Genomic DNA, 20,488 nt, shown 5'->3' with positions numbered 1-20,488 from the left:
TACCTTGAAGGGCTTGGTGAAATTTGGGGCAGTCAATTGATAATTGATCAAAATGGCTTTCAGCACCTCAAAAGATGCTTGGCATACTCCTGAGTACACTAGAATGGCTTTTTTTCTTTTAGCAAATCTCTGGAGCAGCTATAGTTCTAAAATTTATTCAAACTTGCAGTAGAAACCACACATCCCCAAAAACATCAATTTGCTGTTTAAACTTGGGGGCAGGGAACTCCATCAGTGCTTGTACTTTTGCTGTTCTTGGCAACACTTGTCCTTGCCCTACTATATGCCCTTGATAGGTTACCCTCACTTTTTTTGCAAATTCACTTTTGGCAAGGTTTATCACCAAATCAGCTGACTAATTTTCTAAATGGAGCTCTAGTTGTTCCAAGTGCCACTGTATACCAGCACATTATCCAGGTAAACCACACAGTTAGGAACACTGGCTACCACTTGGTTTATTGGTCTCTGGAAAGTTGCTGGGGCATTTTTTTAGCCTTAATGGCATCACTTGGCATTGGAAAATACCATCTGAGGCTGATATTTCTTCAGCTTGGTGTTAAAAGGGCTACTAGGACGTTCCTTTAGCAAATCTATTTTGGTAAGAAACATGGCACTTCAACTCTGTCAATACAGTCTGACAAGTGAAAAATTGGGTAGGAATCTTCTTTGTTACTGCATTAACCTTTCTGTAGTCTAAACAAAATCTAGTTGAACCATCCGGTTTAAGCACTAACATGACTGGAGAACTGCAGTCACTTTTGACTGGGTTCAGTTTGGTGGTTTTCCAACATGTATTGGATTTCTGCTTTCACCTGGGCATGTTTTTCTGGACTTGAGTGATGGGGTGCTTTTTTTTTATAGGAGAGGATTCTCCTCCAACCACATGTATGGCAAAGGTTGTACATGCTGGTTTATCTGTACAGACTCCTTTTAAATGCTGTGAGTAGCCTTGTTTGGTCTTCTCGTTGTTCTGCATCTAAATATGAAAGCATAGTATCCAATCTCCCTAACAATTCAGCATTAGCTAACAGGATAATAGAAGCTTCAATTTGAGAATTGTCTAGGCCTCCTTTTTGCTTCATTCTCACTATCTTTCATCCTTCACTGCCCCTACTACCTGACATACCTGTGCCTGCTTATCCTCCACCTGGTGGTGGTATTGTTTCAATATATTAACATAGCCAGTTCTTTTTCTGGCAATCTGGGGTGTCAATTAAATAACTTTACCAATCTTTTTGACTACTCTATATATGGTCTACTGAACTGTGCTTTCAGTGGTTCACTCTGTAAAGACAGTAATACGAACACCACATCCCCTGTTTGAAATGTTTGGGTCTTGGCATGCTTGTCTGACCATTCCTTCATGGTTGTTCGGGAAGCTTTAAGGTGTTCCTGAACCAGTTTGCAGTCTCTCGTGTTCTAGGAGCTGCTCACATATGTAATCTAACACTGAAGGTTCGTCCCTCTGTTCTAAACTTTCTTTGATTAGTTTTAGAGGACTTCTTACCTCATGTCCATAAATTAATTCAAAAGGCCTAAAACCAGTAGACTCATTAGGTGAATGCCTCGTAGCAACCAAAAGAAATTCCAACCTTTTATCCCAATCATGGGGATCTCCATCACGGTGTACCCTGATCATTTTGAGTGTCTGATGGTACCTTTCTGAAGCCCCTTATATCTGTGGGTGGTAGGCTGAGGACTTTAACCGTGTTATACCCAGATTACTTCCTGAAATTTTAGACATAAAATTGGAACCTTGATCTGATTGAGATTCAATCAGTAATCCATATCGAGTGAGGAACTGAGTTAACTTCTCTATTACTACCTTAGCAGAAATTGTTCTCAAGGGAATGGCCTCTGGGATCCCAGTAGCCATTTCCATAATAGTGAGTATATATTGGTGTCCCGCTTTTTCTTTTCAGTAAAGATCCTATAGTCTTCTAACACCCTATTAAATGGTTCCCCAAAAACGGGCATGGGAATTAGAGGTGCCGGTTTTATGGCAGGTTGTGGATTTCCCACAATCTGGCACATATGGCATGTTTTACAAAACTGCACCATGTCCTGGTAGAGACCTGGCCAGTAGTAATGTTGACTTGTGTGATTTGTTCTTTCTGATTTCCCCATGTCCATCTATAGAAATTTCATGGGCTATCCTAAATATTTCCCAGCGGTACCATTATCTGGTGAACTACTGTCCTTTCTTCGTCCACAGGTCTGTGAGGAGGTCTCCACTTCATCAGAATTCCATTTTTTAATTTAGTAGCCTTCTGGCACTCACTTTGCTACAGCTTCAGTTAGAGCTAATTGTGCCCTTAACTCTGGATCAGCTCGCTAAGCCTTGATCAGAAGACATAGAACATTTCCTTCGGATTATCCAAATCCCCAAAGAAAGATAGTGGAATATTTGAAAGTGGTGCCAATTTGACCTTTGACAATGGAACTTGTTTAGCCATTGCTCAGGTCCCTACATCTTGAAGGAAAAATTCCTTTGTTTTTCCTGCAATTGCTGTCTCTTTGACTTCACTTGCTCTTTCCATGACTACTGGAGAAGCAACTATCTTCGCTATGGCCAAATCATTCCCCAGGAGCAGGTCAACTGTCTATAAGCAAACTATGAACAACTCCTACAGTTACTGTTCCAGACATTAGGTCACACTCCAGATGCACCTGATACAAAGGTATGGGTATATGTTCCTGCTGATGCCATTCACTAAAACCTTGGCATTCAGGATGCTCTCTGGTGGAAAAAGTTATGCCTTTCCCCAGCAGGAGTTTGGGTAGCTCCTGTATCTTTAAGTATAACTATAGGTTTACCTGCCTCACTTGAGGATAAGGAGTTATTTTTCCTTTTGACAAGAATTCCCTATAACTGTTATCTTGTTCATGCCCCTGTACTCAGTGGTTTTTGTACTTGGCTTCAGAGTTACAGCCTGATCTGTCATACTCTGTCAGGGTCCCCTTCTATGCATTGGCCTTGTGCACCCCAATATATCCCATGGGTTTACCCCACAACTTCCAGCATTCTGCACAAAGGTGTCCCACCTTGTGGCAATGGAAACACTTCGGCTTTCGGACCTCACTTCCACCCTCAGCATTTTCCTTTCAGAGGAGGAGATCCTTGGGTGTTCCCAGCTATCACTTGTCCTTGGCTACTTGCCTTCCTTTCACTCTCCCACCTTCTATCCTCCTTGGGTTTGTGGGGGTGATGGACAAGGATTTGGATTGTAAACAAGCTCATAGTGATCAGCGATCTCAGCTGGCTGTTGAAACCTTCTGGTTCTCTACATAGATTCTTACTAACCGAGGGAGTGAATTTTTAAATGCTTCCAGGAGAATTATTTCCCTGAATATCTCATACGTGGCTTCTAACTTTTAGTGCCTACATCCAACGATCAAAATTAATTTGCTTTACGCTTTCTCAAATTCTATGTCTGCCCAGGCTGTTTCCAGAGGTTCTGAAATTTCTGCCTGTAAGTTTCAGGGACTAACTCATAAGCAGTGAGAGTAGCCTTTTTTTGCCATTTCATAATCTACAGAAGCCTCAAAGCATGGCATAAACCTCATTGAGCTCTGCCAATCAACCTGCTTTGCATAAGTGTCCAGCTTTCCTTTTGGCCACTTCATCTGTCGAGCTATCTTTTCAAAAATGAAAAATATTCTACGTCCCTTTCCTCTGACTTGGGGAGGGCTTGCACAAATTTAAACAGCTCTCTGCCGGGTCCTGGGCTAGTCAGTTCTTTCCTCACTGGAATTTTCATCAAGGTCAAAGCCACCCTTTTTTTTTTTTCAGTTCTAGCTTTTTAAATTCCAATACCCTTTCTCCCTCCCTTCTCTTTCTCTGCTGCCTGTCCTCTTTCTTTTTTTTTTCCTTTTGAAATTGTAGTTTGTTTTTTTTCTGTTCAAGCTCCAGTTTTTTTTCTTTGCTTTCTATTCTTTCCTGTTCAAGCTGCTTCATCTGTAACTGAATTCTAGCTAAATCAACTGAATTATCATCTGAATTGCTTTTTCCTCCTTCCAATTTCAAATGCTGTGCTGTTGCCTCAGTGTCTGCTTTCTTTGCCCCTGGTTTTAACTCTAATGCCAACTTTTCTGCCAATTCTTTAGTTTAGCCTTGATTAAGTTTTTCAAATAACTTTCATTAGTCCTCCCTCCCCAAAAAGGTCAAAGGAACTGACAAAGCCATTCTGGTGGTGTAACTTTGATTCTGATGCACAAGAAACCTGGTGTTTTCCTTTTTCCCCTATTCAATGATTATTACCCCACTTACAATTGCATATCGTTGGCTTTGGGTTATCCTGTAGTGTCCCCAATTACGTTATCACTGAGGCAGGTGGAGTGCACTGTCTTTCTCTCGTTCCACTTCTCCACAGGTCGCAACATAAATTTACATGTATGCACAGTTACCCATGCAGCCAATTATATACACTTTTTTTTTAAATTTCAGAATAAAATCCACCAACCAGATATCTTTAATAAACAAGACTTATTCAGTAAAGATGCCAGGCATTAACACTGAGATATGCAAGTTCCATTTCAAATTAGCCCAACACACCCATACACACTGGTTAAAGAAAAAATAAAGTGGTTTTCTCTGCAGATTTCTTCTTACAAAAAAGAAATACTTTGGCCAAATACTTGTTAATTCCTGAAGATATGGAATGACATCGGTTGTCCCTTTATTCTGGTGTCCCAAATAAGGGTAGATGGCTGTCAATAGGATCTCTCTGGAGCAGTTCTTTTCTTTTCGGGTGGTGTCGAGGATTAATCTGGCAGGCTTTCCACAAGAAATGTGGATTCGGGGTTTCAGCTATCACACTGGATTTGCAGGGTTTCTGAGGTGGTGAAAATGAGCTGGGTTTCTCTCAGCGAGCTATAATCTCAACTGACTCCCAAACTGTAGTCAAAATGAAACCAACTTCCTGACCACCATAAATCTTGACATAATTTCTCTAAACAACTCCCATAGTCAGAAGGCAACTGCTGTTTACTGGCTGAAGACATGTCACTTCCAGGTATTTGTTTTTAAACCAAAAGCTCAAGTCCCAAAGTCCTTCCAGTGACTTTATATTTTAAAAAAAACTAAGTCCAGCATCTATGGAAACACTTCAGTCCTCCAAAGGAATCCATTTCTACAATTTTCAATCATGAGTCCTCAAAGTTATTAAATAGAAGCACTTTCATAACACTGTTTAATCATTTTAAAAATCTACTTGCTTGTTAATTTTTAAATCTTATTGTCCTTTAGTTCCTTGCTTGTGTTCTGCAAATGGAATACGAGTGAGCTGTCCTTTTCTGTTCTTGAATAACTTGTTCTGCCACACTTTTATTTCCAGTAAAATTCTGAAATTGTACAGTTTTATAGATGTTATGAGGTCATCCTGAGGTAAGTGAGATGTGTAACCATGCAAGAGATACTTGTTATCTAGTGATTGTGTACACAAAAATGGACCTTTTATTTTTATAAAGGTTATGGCATTGAACCATATGGGCCAGAAAGTTAGGATTTGCTATGTCTACTGAGTCAGTTGATCTTGTCAATTGTAGTAATTGTACTACTTCCTGGGATGGGAAGGTGAGTAAGCCATTCAGCCCCTTGAGTTTGTTCCACCATTCAATTCGATCATGGCTAATATGCATCTTTTTTTTACCTGCCTTTTTTTTTTTGTCCTGTAGCACTTAATAAATAAAAGCAAAATACTGCGGATGCTGGAAATCTGAAACAAAAACAAGAAATGCTGGATTCACTCAGCAGGTCTGGCACTTAATAAATACCCTTGCTATCACCGTGTGTGTTGGAGATGTTCAGATTTCCACTACCTTTTTTTTTGTGGGAAGATCAGCTTCTTGACATTGCCGCCCGCCCCCCCCCCCCCCCCCCCCCCCCCCCCAAAAAAAACTACCCAGCTTGAATTTTAACATTCTGGACTCTGCAAGCAAAGGAAAGTTTTTCCCTATATTTACTTTAATTCTACCATTTTTTTTCCCCTCCTTTTTGTGCAGTTAGATTTGATGCCTTTTCCTTCACCCCAATGTCAAAACTTGCAGCCCTTGCTGTCTAGGTTTATACACTGAAAATGGCCACTTAGGAAGGTACTGGAGGGATGCCAGCACAATGGAATCATCCCAGGAAGGGTCAGCACACTTCTCAAAGGGAGGAAAATTGCATGTATCCAACTTGAGTTGTGTATAGAGTTGAATGGATAAAGCAACTCCCATTGGGGAGCAGCATTTGGAATAGATGTCTGTAATTTTTTTTATTGTAAAACTGACTTTACAAATTCTTCAATTTTTTTTAATACTTTTTGCCTCTCCTTGGAACCATACTTTAGCATGACTCAGCACTTCAGGTGGGAAAACTGAACAAAATTAATATTGTAGTTCTTTGTTGTACAGGACAAAGATGAAGAGCAGCACAATGTTTTACCTTGTCTACACCTTGTCTCTCCTCTTTGGTCTACTTTGTATAATATTTGTGACTACCTGGAGTAAGAGCTACAGGGGAGGCTTCGCCTGGGATGGAACAGTGAAGATGTTTAATTGGCATCCTGTCTGCATGGTGACTGGGCTTGTTGTCCTCTATGGGAATGGTAAGCATGGAATATGTTGCATTCTCTAGGTGATTTGCTGATGGTATTTGCCTTGCAGGCTACTGTTTCTCTTGTTTGTTTTTTTTCTTCCCCCCCCCCCCCCCCCCCACAAAAAAAATAATTAGACACTGCACAGTATTATCTGCATAACCGAGACTTGTCGACTTTCCAAACTTCACTTCTAACAAAAATATTTGTTCATGTTAATACTTACCATTTGTTTTGAATGGAAAATGTAGATTATAACAATCTAGCAATGTTGAGTGTTGCTATATAGTTTGTGCTCCATTGTGTCAAACTGCCACGTTGAACAAGGATGAATCACCCAGCATCAACCTAGGCACCAGATACAACAAAGGAACACCGTGTCCTCCTTCCTAACATATAGGGACTTGTGCAACTTTACTATCCCACAGCTTCATCAAGTAACAGCCAGACATAATCATACTCCGAATCCTACCTTTCAGCCAATGTCCCAGATTTCTGTCACCATCCTTGGGTATGTCCTGACCCACTTGCAGGACATAACCACCAGAGGTGGCAGCCCAGTGGTCTACGGTCAGGAGGGATATTCCTTGGGAGTCCTCAACATAGACTTCATGGGGTCTGAAGTCACATGGCATTCAGTCAAACATAGGAAAAGAAACTTCTTGCTGATTACCATTTACTGCTCTCACTCAGGTAATGATCAGTACTCCCATGTTGAACAGCACTTGCAAGAAGCATTAAGAGTAGCAAAGGCACAATGTACTCTGGGTGGGGAACCTTGATCATCACCAAGTGTGGCTCATAGCACCACTGCTGGCTGAGTCTTGAAGGACATAGCTACCACACTGGCTCTGCAACAAGTGGATAGAATCAACAAGAGGGAAAACTTACTTGACCTTGCCTTTGCCAGTCTACTTGTTGCAGATTCGTCTGTCCATGATGGTATCAGTAGGAGTGACCACCCCACAGTCTTCAAGATGAAGCCCAGTATTCAAACTGAGAGCACCCTCCATCTTGTGTGCCACTACCACTGCTAAATGGGATGGATTCAGAACAGAACCATCTCAACTGGGCATCCATGAGGTGCTGTGGGTCCTCCAGTAGTGGAATTATATTCCACCACAATGTGTAACCTCATGGCAGAGCATATCCCTTACTCTACATTATCAAGCCAAGGAACCAGCTCTTCAAGGAGCAGTATAGGAGAACATGCCAGGAGCAGCACCCTGCATACCTAAAACAGGTGCCAGCCTGGTGAAGTTACAACATAGGACTATGTGCATGTGCAGCCAACAAGTCCACAGTCCTGACACATCCAGTCATGAAGGGTGGTGGGCAATTAAACAACTAATGGGGGGAAGGAGGAGGCTCCACAAATATTGCCATCAATAATGGCAGAGCCCAGCATCTTGGTGCAAATCACAAGACTCCCGTGTTTAGCCAGACGTGCTGAGTGGATGATCTATCTTGGCTCCTGTGGTTTGCAGCATCACAAACCAGACTTCACCCAAATTGATTCACATCATGCAATATTAAGAAATGGCTGAGCACATTGGATGCAGCAAAGGTGATGGGCTTTGACCACATTCCAGCTATAGTGCTGAAGGCTTGTACTCCAGAACTAGCTGCACCCCTAGATGTCCGTGTAATGGAACGCATTGCCCAGGTATCTCCTGCCACAAAGCAGGACAAATCCAATCTGGCCAATTACTGCCTTTTCAGCAAATTGATGGAAGGAGTTTTGATGCCTTTTAACAAGTGGCACTTACCAATGCTCAGCTTGGGTTCTGCCAGGACGACTTAGCTCAAGACCTCATTACAGCCTTGGTCCAAACATGGATGAAATAGCTACATTCCAGAGATGAGATGAGTGACTGTCCTTGACATCAAGGAGCCCCAGCAAAATTGAAGTCTATGGTAATTGGGGCAGGGGGAAAAACTCTCCTGGCTGGAGTCATACTGAGCACAAAGTAAGATGTTTGAGGTTGTTAGAAGCTAATTATCTGAGCCCCAGGACATTACTGCAGAAGTTGGTCAGGATAGTGTCCTAGATGCAACCATTTTCAGCTGCTTTGTAAATGACCTTTCCTCATGCATAAAGTCAGAAATGGGGATGTGTGCTTATTGGAATTAAACTCTGCATTCACAATTCCTCCAATTAACTAAGCAGTCTATCTCCACAAGGAGACAAAGACAACATTAAGGTTTGGGCTGATAAGTGGTAAGTAACCTGCATACCAGGTGATGACCATCTCTAAGAGAATCTAACCATCTCCCCTGACATTCAAGGCATTATCATTGCTAATAACCCACCAACATCCTGGGGGTTACCATTGAACTGGACTAACACAAATACTGTGGGTACAAGAGCAGGTCAGATGCTAGGAATTCTGGTGAGTGACTCACTTTTCCTCACTCCCTAAAACCGGTCATCTACAAGGCACAAGTCAGGAATGTGAGAGAATACACTCCACTTACCTGGATGAGTGCAGCTTCAAAAAACCTGAAGTTTAACACCATCCAGGGCAAGGCAGTCTGCTTGATTAACATCCCTTCCACCAGCTTAAACACTCTCTACACCAGTACCCAATTGCAGTAGTGTATACCATCTACAACAGGGTTGTCTAACCTATTTGAGGGGGGGGGGCAGATTACAATTTTTGTTGACCAAGGGGACCAGAGACAATTTTGGAAAGATAAAGGCATTAAAAAATTTAATTTTCACGCTATTAATCAAAGAATTTGATTAATCAAAGCATTTTTGTAAAGATCACTCTGTCCCCTGCATCCTGCTCTCTAGTTGCAGGGAGTGGGAATGCTTAGCAGATGCTTGGTTTTTTTAAAGATCACAAGTCACACCTGACAAATCCTAACATTAGGGACAGCCATTTCCCACCTTTTTGACAAACTCCCCGAACTTTTTATAAAAAAAAAGTTGGCAGGAGCCAGGAAACTCCCAAGTCTGTCTAAAGTTGGGAAATGGCAGGTGCTGACGTCAGCAACAGTCAGCTGTGAAACTGATTTGTGATTTTTAAAAGCCAGTCTAACAAAGGGAAATTTCCTATCCCCAGTCAGGGACCCCTAGTGAGGATGAGTAACAGCCCAGATACAGTTTACATCCATGAGCCGGATGGAAACCTTTGGCAGGCTGGATCCTGGCCTGTGGGCTGTATGTTGGTCAGTCTTGATCTACAAGGTGCACTGCAGCAACTCTCCAAGGTTCCTTCCACAGAACCTTCCAAATTTGTGACCTCTACCACCTAAAGGACAAGGGCAGCAGGCACATTGGAATACCACCATCCACAAGTTCCCCTTCAAGCCACTTGCCATCCTGACATGGAAATGTTATTTCACTGGCAGTGGGTCGAAACCCTGGAACGCTGTGGATATACCTACATCAGATGGACTGCAGCAGTTCAAGGCAACTCACCACCTTCACCAGGGCAATTATGGATGGGCAATAAATGCTGGACTTGCCAGTGACACCCACATCACATAAACAAGGGAGAGGAAAACTTGTTGGCTCAAACAATTCTAAGTCACTCAACTCCAGTAGCTATTTTAATGGATGTGTATTTCACTGTTTGTTCAACCAGCTGGGCAATTCCACATGTATTTCACTTGTTTGTTAAATGGTGACCATGTGATCAAAACTAATGTTAGCCAAATAGTAGTCCCTTACAAACAGCATTGTGGGTGTACCTATACCCCAAAGACTGCAGCAGTTCAAGAAGGCAGCTCACCACCACCACCCACTTTCTTGAGGGCAGTTAGAGATGGCCAATAAATGTTGGCCTAACTAGCAATGCCCACATCCCATGAATGAATTTTTTAAAAATTCATACTTTTGTGTAGCTGGTCAGTCATCTATCACTGGAGCTTAGTAGCTGAAGTCTTTCCCTTAATTATGCATCTTTTTAGCATCAGCAGATCTGTTCCTTGCTCATTCCTTACAGCTGTTAGCTTTACTTTGATACACACCCACTAGGTGGCCCTGCTATGACAAGTCTCTCATACTATCCTTGCCTCCCTTTTTTTTTTCTTGGTTGAGATCTGTTCCCCTTCACATAATTGTACTCCTGACCCTTTGTGACATGATCATAACAGACAAGAGCTGAGTATTGCACTCTTGCAAATGAACTTCCATAAATCCACTTAATTCAGTTACAGGATCCCTGCTGTTGCCTTAACCTTTTCCATACAAGTCATTTATCACCTTCAAATTTTATTATTTACCACCAAACAATAGGATTTATCTTCCTCAAATAGGCTGGAGGATTGTGAAGCAATAGTGTACAAGAGGCTGAGTTAAAACTATAGCAACAATCCTTGTGTAGTTTCAGTGACCAACCTTGTGTTTCTATGCTTGAAATACAGTTCACCAGCTTGCACCCAAGTATGTTTTGTTTTTAGATGCCTACTAGGATTGGTGGGGTGTATTTTTTTTTTTTTTAGTTGACTGATTTGCAAGTTCTGGATGGATGGCCATTCACATGGTTGAGCAAACATCATTTGTACTAAATGCTGTTGTGCCACTTGAATTGTAGTGATAAACTGCATACCACAAAAGTGGGAATATGTTTTTAATTCTAGTAGCTCTGGATCTTCAACGAGATTGAATCTCTTCAATCTTGAAGGTTGATGGGGGAATGGAACACTTCTGGATATCCAGTGTTGCCTTTGAGGAGTTCTTGGTTAGATTGCAAGCTTTTACTGCTTTTATTAAAAAAATAAAAATAAAACATTGACTCTAACCTTTGGAAGTACATTGCTCACTGTTAATGGCATTTCCCAAACTTCAAACTGTGGTCTAAGTTGCTATTAGGGCAACTTCATCCTGTGGCAATTGCATGTCTGGAGTCAATTACATTACTGTTTCTCACAGTTCAAGTGGACGTGTATATAAGCTCTTTTTAGCCACAGTTGTATTTTTCAGATGTCTCTTCACAATGCTCAGACCTGCTCTGGAAGAAGTACTGCTTTTATAAATGCTCTTATCCATAAGAGAACTATAATTCACTTGAAATACAGTCGTGATGATAGCAGACCAGACAGTCCCAACTCGGTTAGCTGATCACAGCCAAGGCAGTCAAAACGTAGTATTGAACCTGCCTTTTGCAGTTCACTGAAGAGCTTCAATGGCCAGTATGCATTTGACTAGAGAACATAGCTGAGAGTTTGCTACAGGGTAATTTACAAACAAGGTGCAAAGCTAACGAGGTCAGATAAATGGTGCCACCTATTGTGAAATACTGTTAACCACCAGTTTCTTTGAGTTACACTTTTTTTTTTGTTTTGGTTCCCCCTACTATCCTCCACCACCACCACCAGGGTTGCCTGTGGTCGGCTCCCCATTTTATACCTTGAGCAGGCCTTTACTGCCTTGCTGCTTGTTCTCCGTCCTCTGCCTTTCAGCTCTGGAGGGTGCTGAGTACAGCTTGCAATGTGCAACTTTATGGGATATGACTTGTAATGTTGCGCTGTAACTTATTCACTCAACTTACTTGACCTCGTTAGCTTTGCACTTCTCGTTTGTAAATTACCCTGTAGCAAACTCTCAGCTATGTTCTCTAGTCAAATGCATACTGGCCATTGAAGCTCTTCAGTGAACTGCAAAAGGCAGGTTCAATACTATGTTTTGAATTCCTTGGCTGTGACCAGCTAACTGAGTTGGGACTGTCTGGTCTGTTATCATTCCACCCTACATTTTACCAATTCAGTAGAACTATGCAAGTTTTATATTCTTTTCACTTCAAAAGAATGGAAGGGCATCTATGCATGTACCCATAAGTCGCACCAAGTGGGAATGTGTATACAATTGTCCATTTTCTGTGCTCGCCAGCTTTTTTTTTTCAACCACTTAACAGCAGAAAATCAGAAGCTAGTGAGTGCAAAAGTGGAAAATGCCAGCCTATGTTTCATGTGGGTAAATACATACCCACCAGAAATTTAATTTCTACATTGTATGAATATAGGAGTAACTGAGTAACATGATTTTTTTTTTTCCAGCCATTCTTGTATACAGGTTGCCATTCACCTGGTCCAGCAACAAGATGATCCTAAAGTTGGTTCATGCTACACTGAACCTTGGTGCATTGTCTCTAGCTGTCATTGGGTTACTAGCAGCATTTGGTTTCCACAATAAGATGCACATTCCCAACTTGTATTCTATGCACAGCTGGGTTGGATTTGCATCAGTCATTCTCTTTGGATTACAAGTAAGAAGTGCTAAAATTTAGTTACTATAAATGTTAAAATTGGCCTCATATTGGCAAAAGAACTAAACTTGTTAACCTACTTCCACAGCCACTAAAGTAGCTTTTAAGATAATGCCTTAACTATATATATTTTTTAATTGCCTTGGTTTTTTTTTTTGAATAAGTGTACTGCAGTTGTATTGTATTTGGCCAAGTCGACCAGCATATAACTGGATATATTCCTGTCTGAGTTTTCTGTTTCATAGGGACTGCAGTAAAGCTGCTATATTTGGTGTAGTCTCCCTAGGTTAAGGGGGAGAGAAAACCATCCAGTTTTCCTATTACTCCTAATTATACTAGCAACTAAGTGTGCATGTGTCAACATTAGAGGTCGGAGTTTTGAGGCCCCTCCACATGATCAAAACAGCCATTAGAGATATGGTTACAAGATGACCACGGTTGGCAAACATTCCACGGAATACATTTCGACGACTGAATAAGAATGGAAGTTGGAAAGGAGCAGTGGCCCTGATAATGAAGGATGACATAAGGATATAGTGGGAAAAGATTTTTGGTTCAGAAGATTAGGAAGTAGTCAGTATTGGTGGAGACTAGAAATGGCAAGGGTCAGAAAACTCCCAGCAGTTTATAGGCCCTGTAACAGTGGTTATGCTGTTGGATGGCATTAAGCAAAAATTATTGGAGCTTGTAACAAAGGCAATTTAATAGTTGTGGGGGACTTTAATTTGGAAGATGAAATTGTAGAATGCTTTTGTGATAGTTCCACAATATATTGTTCCAGGAAACAAACTGGGGATAAAGCTATTTTTCGATCTAGAATTGTACAATGAGGCAGAGTTTTATTAATTTTTATTTACTCTGAGAACAAGGGTGACTGCGGTGACTGCAACAACTACCGTGGAATCTCCCTGCTCAGCATAGTGGGGAAAGTCTTTGCTCGAGTCGCTCTAAACAGGCTCCAGAAGCTGGCTGAGCACGTCTACCCTGAGACAAAGTGTGGCTTTCGTGCATAGAGATTGACAGTTGACATGCTGTTCTCCCTTCGTCAGATACAGGAGAAATGCCGTGAACAACAGTTGCCCCTCTACATTGCTTTCATTGATCTCTCCAAAGCCTTTGACCTCGTCAGCAGACGTGGTCTCTTCAGACTACTAGAAAAGATTGGATGTCCACCAAAGCTACTAAGTATCATCACCTCATTCCATGACAATATGAAAGGCACAATTCAACATAGCGGCACCTCATCAGACCCCTTTCCTATCCTGAGTGGTGTGAAACAGGGCTGTGTTCTTGCACCAACACTTTTTGGGATTTTCTTCTCCCTGTTGCTTTCACATGCGTTCAAGTCTTCTGAAGAAGGAATTTTCCTCCACGTGATCAGGGGGCAGGTTGTTCAACCTTGCACGTCTAAGAGCGAAGACCAAAGTACAGAAAGTCCTCATCAGGGAACTCCTCTTTGCTGACAATGCTGCATTAAGATCTCACACTGAAGAGTGCCTGCAGAGTTTCATCGACAGGCTTGCGGCTGCCTGCAATGAATTTGGCCTAACCATCAGCCTCCAGAAAACTAACATCATGGGACAGGATGTCAGAAATGCTCCATCCATCAATATTGGCGACCACACTCTGGAAGTGGTTCGAGTGTTCACCTACCTAGGCTCAACTATCACCAGTAACCTGTCTCTAGATGTAGAAATCAACAAGCACATGGGAAAGTCTTCCACTGCTATGTCCAGACTGGCCAAGAGTGTGAAAATGACGCACTGACACGGAACACAAGTCCGAGTGTATGAAGCCTATGTCCTCAGTACCTTACTCTATGGCAGCGAGGCCTGGACAACATATGTCAGCCAAGAGCGACGTCTCAATTCATTCCATCTTCGCTGCCTCCGGAGAATCCTTGGCATCAGGTGGCAGGACCGTATCTCCAACACAGAAGTCCTCGAGGCAGCCAACATCCCCAGCTTATACACTACAGAGTCAGCGGCGCTTGAGATGGCTTAGCCATGTGAGCCGCATGGAAGATGGCAGGATCACCAAGGACACATTGTACAGCAAGCTCGCCACTGGTATCAGACCCACCGGCCGTCCATGTCTCTGCTTTAAAGACGTCTGCAAACGCGACATGAAGTCCTGTGACATTGATCACAAGTCGTGGGAGTCAGTTGCCAGTGTTCGCCAGAGCTGGCAGGCCGCCATAAAGGCGGGGCTAAAGTGTGGCGAGTTGAAGAGACTTAGCAGTTGGCAGGAAAAAAGACAAAAGCGCAAGGGGAGAGCCAACTGTGTAACAGCCCCAACAAACATTTTTCTGCAGCACCTGTGGAAGAGCCTGTCACTCTAGAATTGGCCTTTATAGCCACTCCAGGTGCTGCTCCACACCACTGACCACCTCCAGGTGCTTACCCATTGTCTTGAGATAAGGAGGCCAAAGAAAATCAAGAAAGATACAGCACTGAAACAGGCCCTTTGGCCCACCGAGTCTGTGCTGACCAACAACCACCCATTTATACTAATCCTACATTAACCCTATATTCTCTAGCACATCCCCACCACCTACCTACACTAGGGGCAATTTACAATGGCTAATTTACCTATCAACCTGCAAGTCTTTGGAGGTGGGAGGAAACCGGAGCACCTGGCAGAAACCCACGCAGACACGGAGAACTTGCAAACTCCGCATAGGCAGTACCCAGAACTGAACCCAGGTCGCTGGAGCTGTGAGGCTGCGGTGCTAACCACTGCGCTGCCCATAGTTATTTATAGTTGATTAGTTATCTCATAGTAAAAGATCCGCTGGGGAAAAAGTGGTCATACTAACGATTGAATTCCATATTCAGTTTAAGAGCAACATACTCCAGTCCGAAACACTATATTCTTAAATTCAAACAAGCCAATTACGTGGGTATGAGGGAAGAGCTGGCAAGTTTGATTTGGGTAAATAGACTAAAAGGTATGGCAGTAAATAAGCAGTGGGAAACATTTAAATTAACAATTCAAAATGTTCTACATTCCATTTATAAAAAAAAAACCCAACAAACTCTGCAAGAAAGATCCATCTGTAGCTTATTAAGGAAGATGAAGATATTAGATTACAAGAAGCTTGTGTTACAAAGTCCTGTGACATTGATCACAAGTCGTGGGAGTCAGTTGCCAGCATTCGCCAGAGCTGGCGGGCAGCCATAAAGACAGGGCTAAATTGTGGCAAGTCGAAGAGACTTAGTAGTTGGCAGGAAAAAAGACAGAGGCGCAAGGGGAGAGCCAACTGTGCAACAGCCCCAACAAACAAATTTCTCTGCAGCACCTGTGGAAGAGCCTGTCACTTCAGAATTGGCCTTTATAGCCACTCCAGGCGCTGCTTCACAAACCACTGACCACCTCCAGGCGCGTATCCATTGTCTCTCGAGATAAGGAGGCCCAAAAGAAGATGTGTTACAAAATTATGAGCCTGAGGATTGGGAATAGTTTAGAAACCAGCAAAGGGCCGATTTTTAATAAAATAAAATGAGTAAACCAGGCAGGGGGAAGAAACAGATTGTAAGAGCTTTTACAAGCATTTAAAAAGGAGGACAGCAGCTAAAGTAAACATGGGTCCTTTCGAGACAGGAGAAATCATCTTGGGGAAATGAGGAAATGGCAGAGACATTGAACAAACCTTTTGTTTTCACAGTAGGCACAAGTTTTATACCAGAAATAGAGGGTAATATAGGGGCTAATGACTGAGGAAATTAACATAATTGATATCAGCAGAGGGAAAAGTATTAGAGAAGCATGAAGGACTAATCTCTCCAATTCCAGGACTTGATGGCCTATATCCTAGAAACCAGTAGCAGCAGAGATGGTGGATGCACTGATTATGATTTTCCAAAATGCCTTCGATTCCAGAATGGCCGCAGCAGACTGGAAGTTTGTAAACATAATCCGACTATTCAAGAAGGGGGGGGGGGGGAAAGGGAGAAAACAGAACCACAGGCCAATTGGCCTGACATCAGTTGTTGAGAATGTTGGAATCTATTAAGGAAGTCTTTAATAACACACTTAGAAAGTTATAGTATGATTGGACAAAGTCAACATCGTTTTACAAAAAGGAAATCGTGTTTGACAAATTTATTAGTTTTGAGGATGTACCTAGTAGGATAGATAAAGGGGAACCAGTAGATGTAAGGTACTTGAATTTCCAAAAGGCATTTGAAGGTGCCACATAAAAGGTTAATACACAAAATAAGGGCTCATGGTGTTGAGGATATGAGCATGGATGGAGGATTGGTTAACAGATTGGAAACAAGGGGTAGGGATAAACAAGGCATTTTCAAGTTGTCAGACTGTAACTAGTGGAGTGCTGCAAGTATTGGTGCTGGGACCTCAGCTAATCAATCTTCATTTAAGATCATAGATATATTACTCTTTCCCACCCAGCAAACTTAAATATAGATTGTAATGTAAGCTGTGAGGAGGACACAGGCTGCTAAGACAGGTTAAGTGAGTAGGCATCAAGATGGCAGATGGAGTATAGTGTCAAGTTATTCATTGTCAAGAATAGAAAAGCAGAATATTTAAGTGTAAAACTTGTTCAGAGGGACTTGGGCGTATTGTACAAGGAACACAGCATGAAGGTACAGCAAGCAATTAGGAAGGCAAATTGCAAGGGGATTGGAGTACAAGAATAGAGGTCTTGCTATAATTATATAGGGCTTTGCTGAGACCACTTAGAGTACTGTTGTCTTGGTCTCCATATTCAAGGAAGGATGGACTTGCATTGGAGATAGTACAGCAAAAGTTTACTAGATTGGTGCCTGGAATGAGAGGCTAAGTAAATTGTATCTGTATTCTCTGAAGTTTAGAAGAATGAGGTGATCTCATTAAAACATGCAAGGTTCTGAAGGGATATAAAACCAAAAGAATGCTGGAAATACTCCACAGGTCTGGCAGCATCTGTGGAGAAAGAAGCAGAGTTAATGTTTCAGGTCAGTGACCTTTCATCAGAACTGGCAAAGGTTAGAAATGTAATGTGTTTTAAGCAAACAAAGGGGATGGGGCAAAAGAGAACAAATGGGAAGGTGTTGATGGGACAGAGGGTCAGAATGACTGACAAACGGTCATGGGGCAAACTCCTGACTGGCCCTCCCTTTTTTAGTTTTACTTTGTATTTTTTATTTGTTTTGTTCCATTACGCTTTTTTTGTAACCATGTGCTTGCCTGCTTTTTTTTTTCATGTTTTTTGCTTGTGGCTAGGGCTTTCATTCTGTCATTTTAACATCCTTTCTGCACTAACTTTGTATTTCACCACAACATTAACACACTTTTTGTCTTTGCCTTTGCCCCATGACCTCCTTTTGTCAGTTATTCTGTGACCCTCTGTCCTATCAACACCTTCCCATTTGTTCTCGCTTTTTTGCCCCCTCCCCTTATTTGCTTAAACCTGTTACATTTCTAACCTTTGCCAGTTTTGATGAAAGGTCACTGACCTGAACCATTAACATCTGTGGAGAGAGGCAGAGTTGCCAGAACTGAGTATTTCTAGCACTTTTTCGGTTTTATTTCAAATTTCCTGTATCTGCAGTATATTGCTTTTAATATTCTGAAGGGGCTTGACTGGGTGAACACTAGCTGTTTTAATGGTTGGGGAATCTAACATTGGGCTCAGGATAAGTGACTGATCATTTAGGACTGAAATGAGTTTTTTTTTTTTCACTCCGGTTTGTGGATCTTTAGAATTCTGTACCCCAGAGTTTGTGGATGCCTTATTATTAAGGCTGATGCAAATTTTTAGTCATGGGGAATTGAGGGATATGTGGCCCAGGCAAGAAAATGGAGTTGAAGTCTAACATGAGCAAGATTGTATTGAATGGCAGAGCAGGCTTGACTGTCTACTCCTGCTCCTATTTCTTGGTTACTTATGTAGCCTACTGCCTAGGCCATTTCTACATGGAAGACAACTTGGCAGAGTTAGTGGGTTGGACTGAAACTTTCTAATTGCTAGTACATCTGAACACTTGGGCAAGTCTATGCTCTTAAACTTTTTGGGCTGCTCATAGTGCCCTCCCTATCCCCTGTTTACAATCTGGACATGAGTCTGTAATTTGAGCTCCCTTTGTCTATGCACATGTGCATTTTGGCTGCCACTCTGGGCCCAAACCCAATACTTCTAATTTCATTCTTTCCCATCCATCTATCAGGTTCCCGGATCGAGCTTTCCACACTTGTACATGGCTTACACAGGGTAACTGTCGACAGAATGGTTGGTTGTTTTTTTTTTACTGGTGGGAAAATCTAAAACTAGGGGCCATAAATTAATTAGTATACATCTAGTGGGTCATGAGCAATTTCTTTACCTGGAATAGTTAGAATGGGGGAACTTCCTACTATAGGAAGTACTTGAGCCAAATAGCTTGGATGTTTTCCAAAGGAAACTAGGTGAGTTCATGAAGGAAAAGGGAATTGAAATATGTTAAAAGGCTATAATGAGGTACATGGAACAACTATGCAGTAGTTGGGCCAATGACCTGTTCCTGCTGTATATGTAATGTCATCTCTACAACCTATGGTCATGATCACCTTGACATTGTCACCTCAACTTCTTGACTCTCATGGTCTCTGTCCTTAAACTACTACCACTACCTATCACTTAAAGGCTATAGAGTCAGTCATTACAGCACAGGAGGAGACCATTTGGCCCACTGTGTCCATGTTGGCTCTCTGTAGCACAACCCAGTCAGTCCCATTCTCTTGCTCTATCCCTGTAGCCCTGCATGTTTACTTCCCTCAAGCACCCATCCAATTTTCCTTTTGATTTAAGCTGGCTGCTGCAGAATGCTTTCCATCACAATAATTTCCCCAGGCGGCATCTGTAAAGTGCAACAGACATTTAGTGACAGTCAATGGTCACCCAAAATCAAATTTCTGTTCTTCGTACTAAACCCATTAAACCAAGATTTAGAACATTAGTAGGTAGACTATTTTTGTTTAACATTAAGCATGACCAAGACCCAGTTTTAAATTTGTACAACAAAACTGTCCACTTTCCTTCGATACAAACTTGTGCTGGAATATAGTTCCACAGAAGCTGGCAGCTGTTGAAGCTCACTCCATTAGCCACTGAAGACTGGAATACAGGCAGGTTATCTGTATCAAGCCCAATCCTTTCTCCAACCAATGCATGCACAAATACGGTTTGTTAGTAAATTTGAATCACTCACATTGCTAACCAAGCACACATTGATCAAACCTGGCCCCTTCTGGCCATCTCCAATTACTACTTTTGTACCTAATCATGCACATCCCCATTTTCTCCTGTGTTTTCCTCCTGGGGAGTGGGGGACAGTGGCTGTTGGGGGAAGAAATCTCCAAATAGCCTTTAATGCTGCACTTAAACTTCCCAACTAGCTTACAACTCCATTTGTTATACTTCTGCAGCTGTTGATCTGCTGAACTACTCCCCCCACCTCTCCTTTTTGATGTCCTTGTTCCCAGTAGAACCTTTATTCTCTGAACCTGGACATCACCCATGGTACTGCTCCTGATCACTATCCAATGTCTGTTCTGCCACTGACTTGGCTGTAATGCCTTGGTAAGACCTTGAAGGCTCACATGAATGGTCTGCACAGTTAGGTGAAGTATTGATTAATATCTGCTGATCACTAGCATGAGTCAATCCTTTCCAGAGAAGATGGCAGAAATTGAAGGCAAAGTAGTTTG

General features: G+C 42.1%; 1 protein-coding gene across 3 annotated transcripts in view; it reads left to right on the top strand.

Annotated features, from left to right (window-relative positions):
- The window catches only part of LOC137377010 (lysosomal membrane ascorbate-dependent ferrireductase CYB561A3-like), a 35,031-nt gene that overhangs the window by 2,372 nt on the left and 12,171 nt on the right, over nucleotides 1-20,488 (top strand). For 2 of the 3 annotated variants that reach the window (XM_068046123.1, XM_068046126.1), the window contains exons 2-3: nucleotides 6,397-6,590; nucleotides 12,588-12,796. In XM_068046123.1, coding sequence (XP_067902224.1) covers nucleotides 6,397-6,590; nucleotides 12,588-12,796 — 403 coding nt within the window. Of the gene's footprint in view, nucleotides 1-5,700; nucleotides 5,756-6,396; nucleotides 6,591-12,587; nucleotides 12,797-20,488 lie in introns of those variants that run through there. The other variant, XM_068046124.1, reaches the window with a different exon arrangement.

Source organism: Heterodontus francisci, chromosome 14, assembly GCF_036365525.1.
Source record: "Heterodontus francisci isolate sHetFra1 chromosome 14, sHetFra1.hap1, whole genome shotgun sequence".
NCBI lineage: Eukaryota > Metazoa > Chordata > Chondrichthyes > Heterodontiformes > Heterodontidae > Heterodontus > Heterodontus francisci.
The sequence above is the reverse complement of the archived record's forward strand: the minus strand, read 5'-3'. Positions and strand labels throughout refer to the sequence as shown.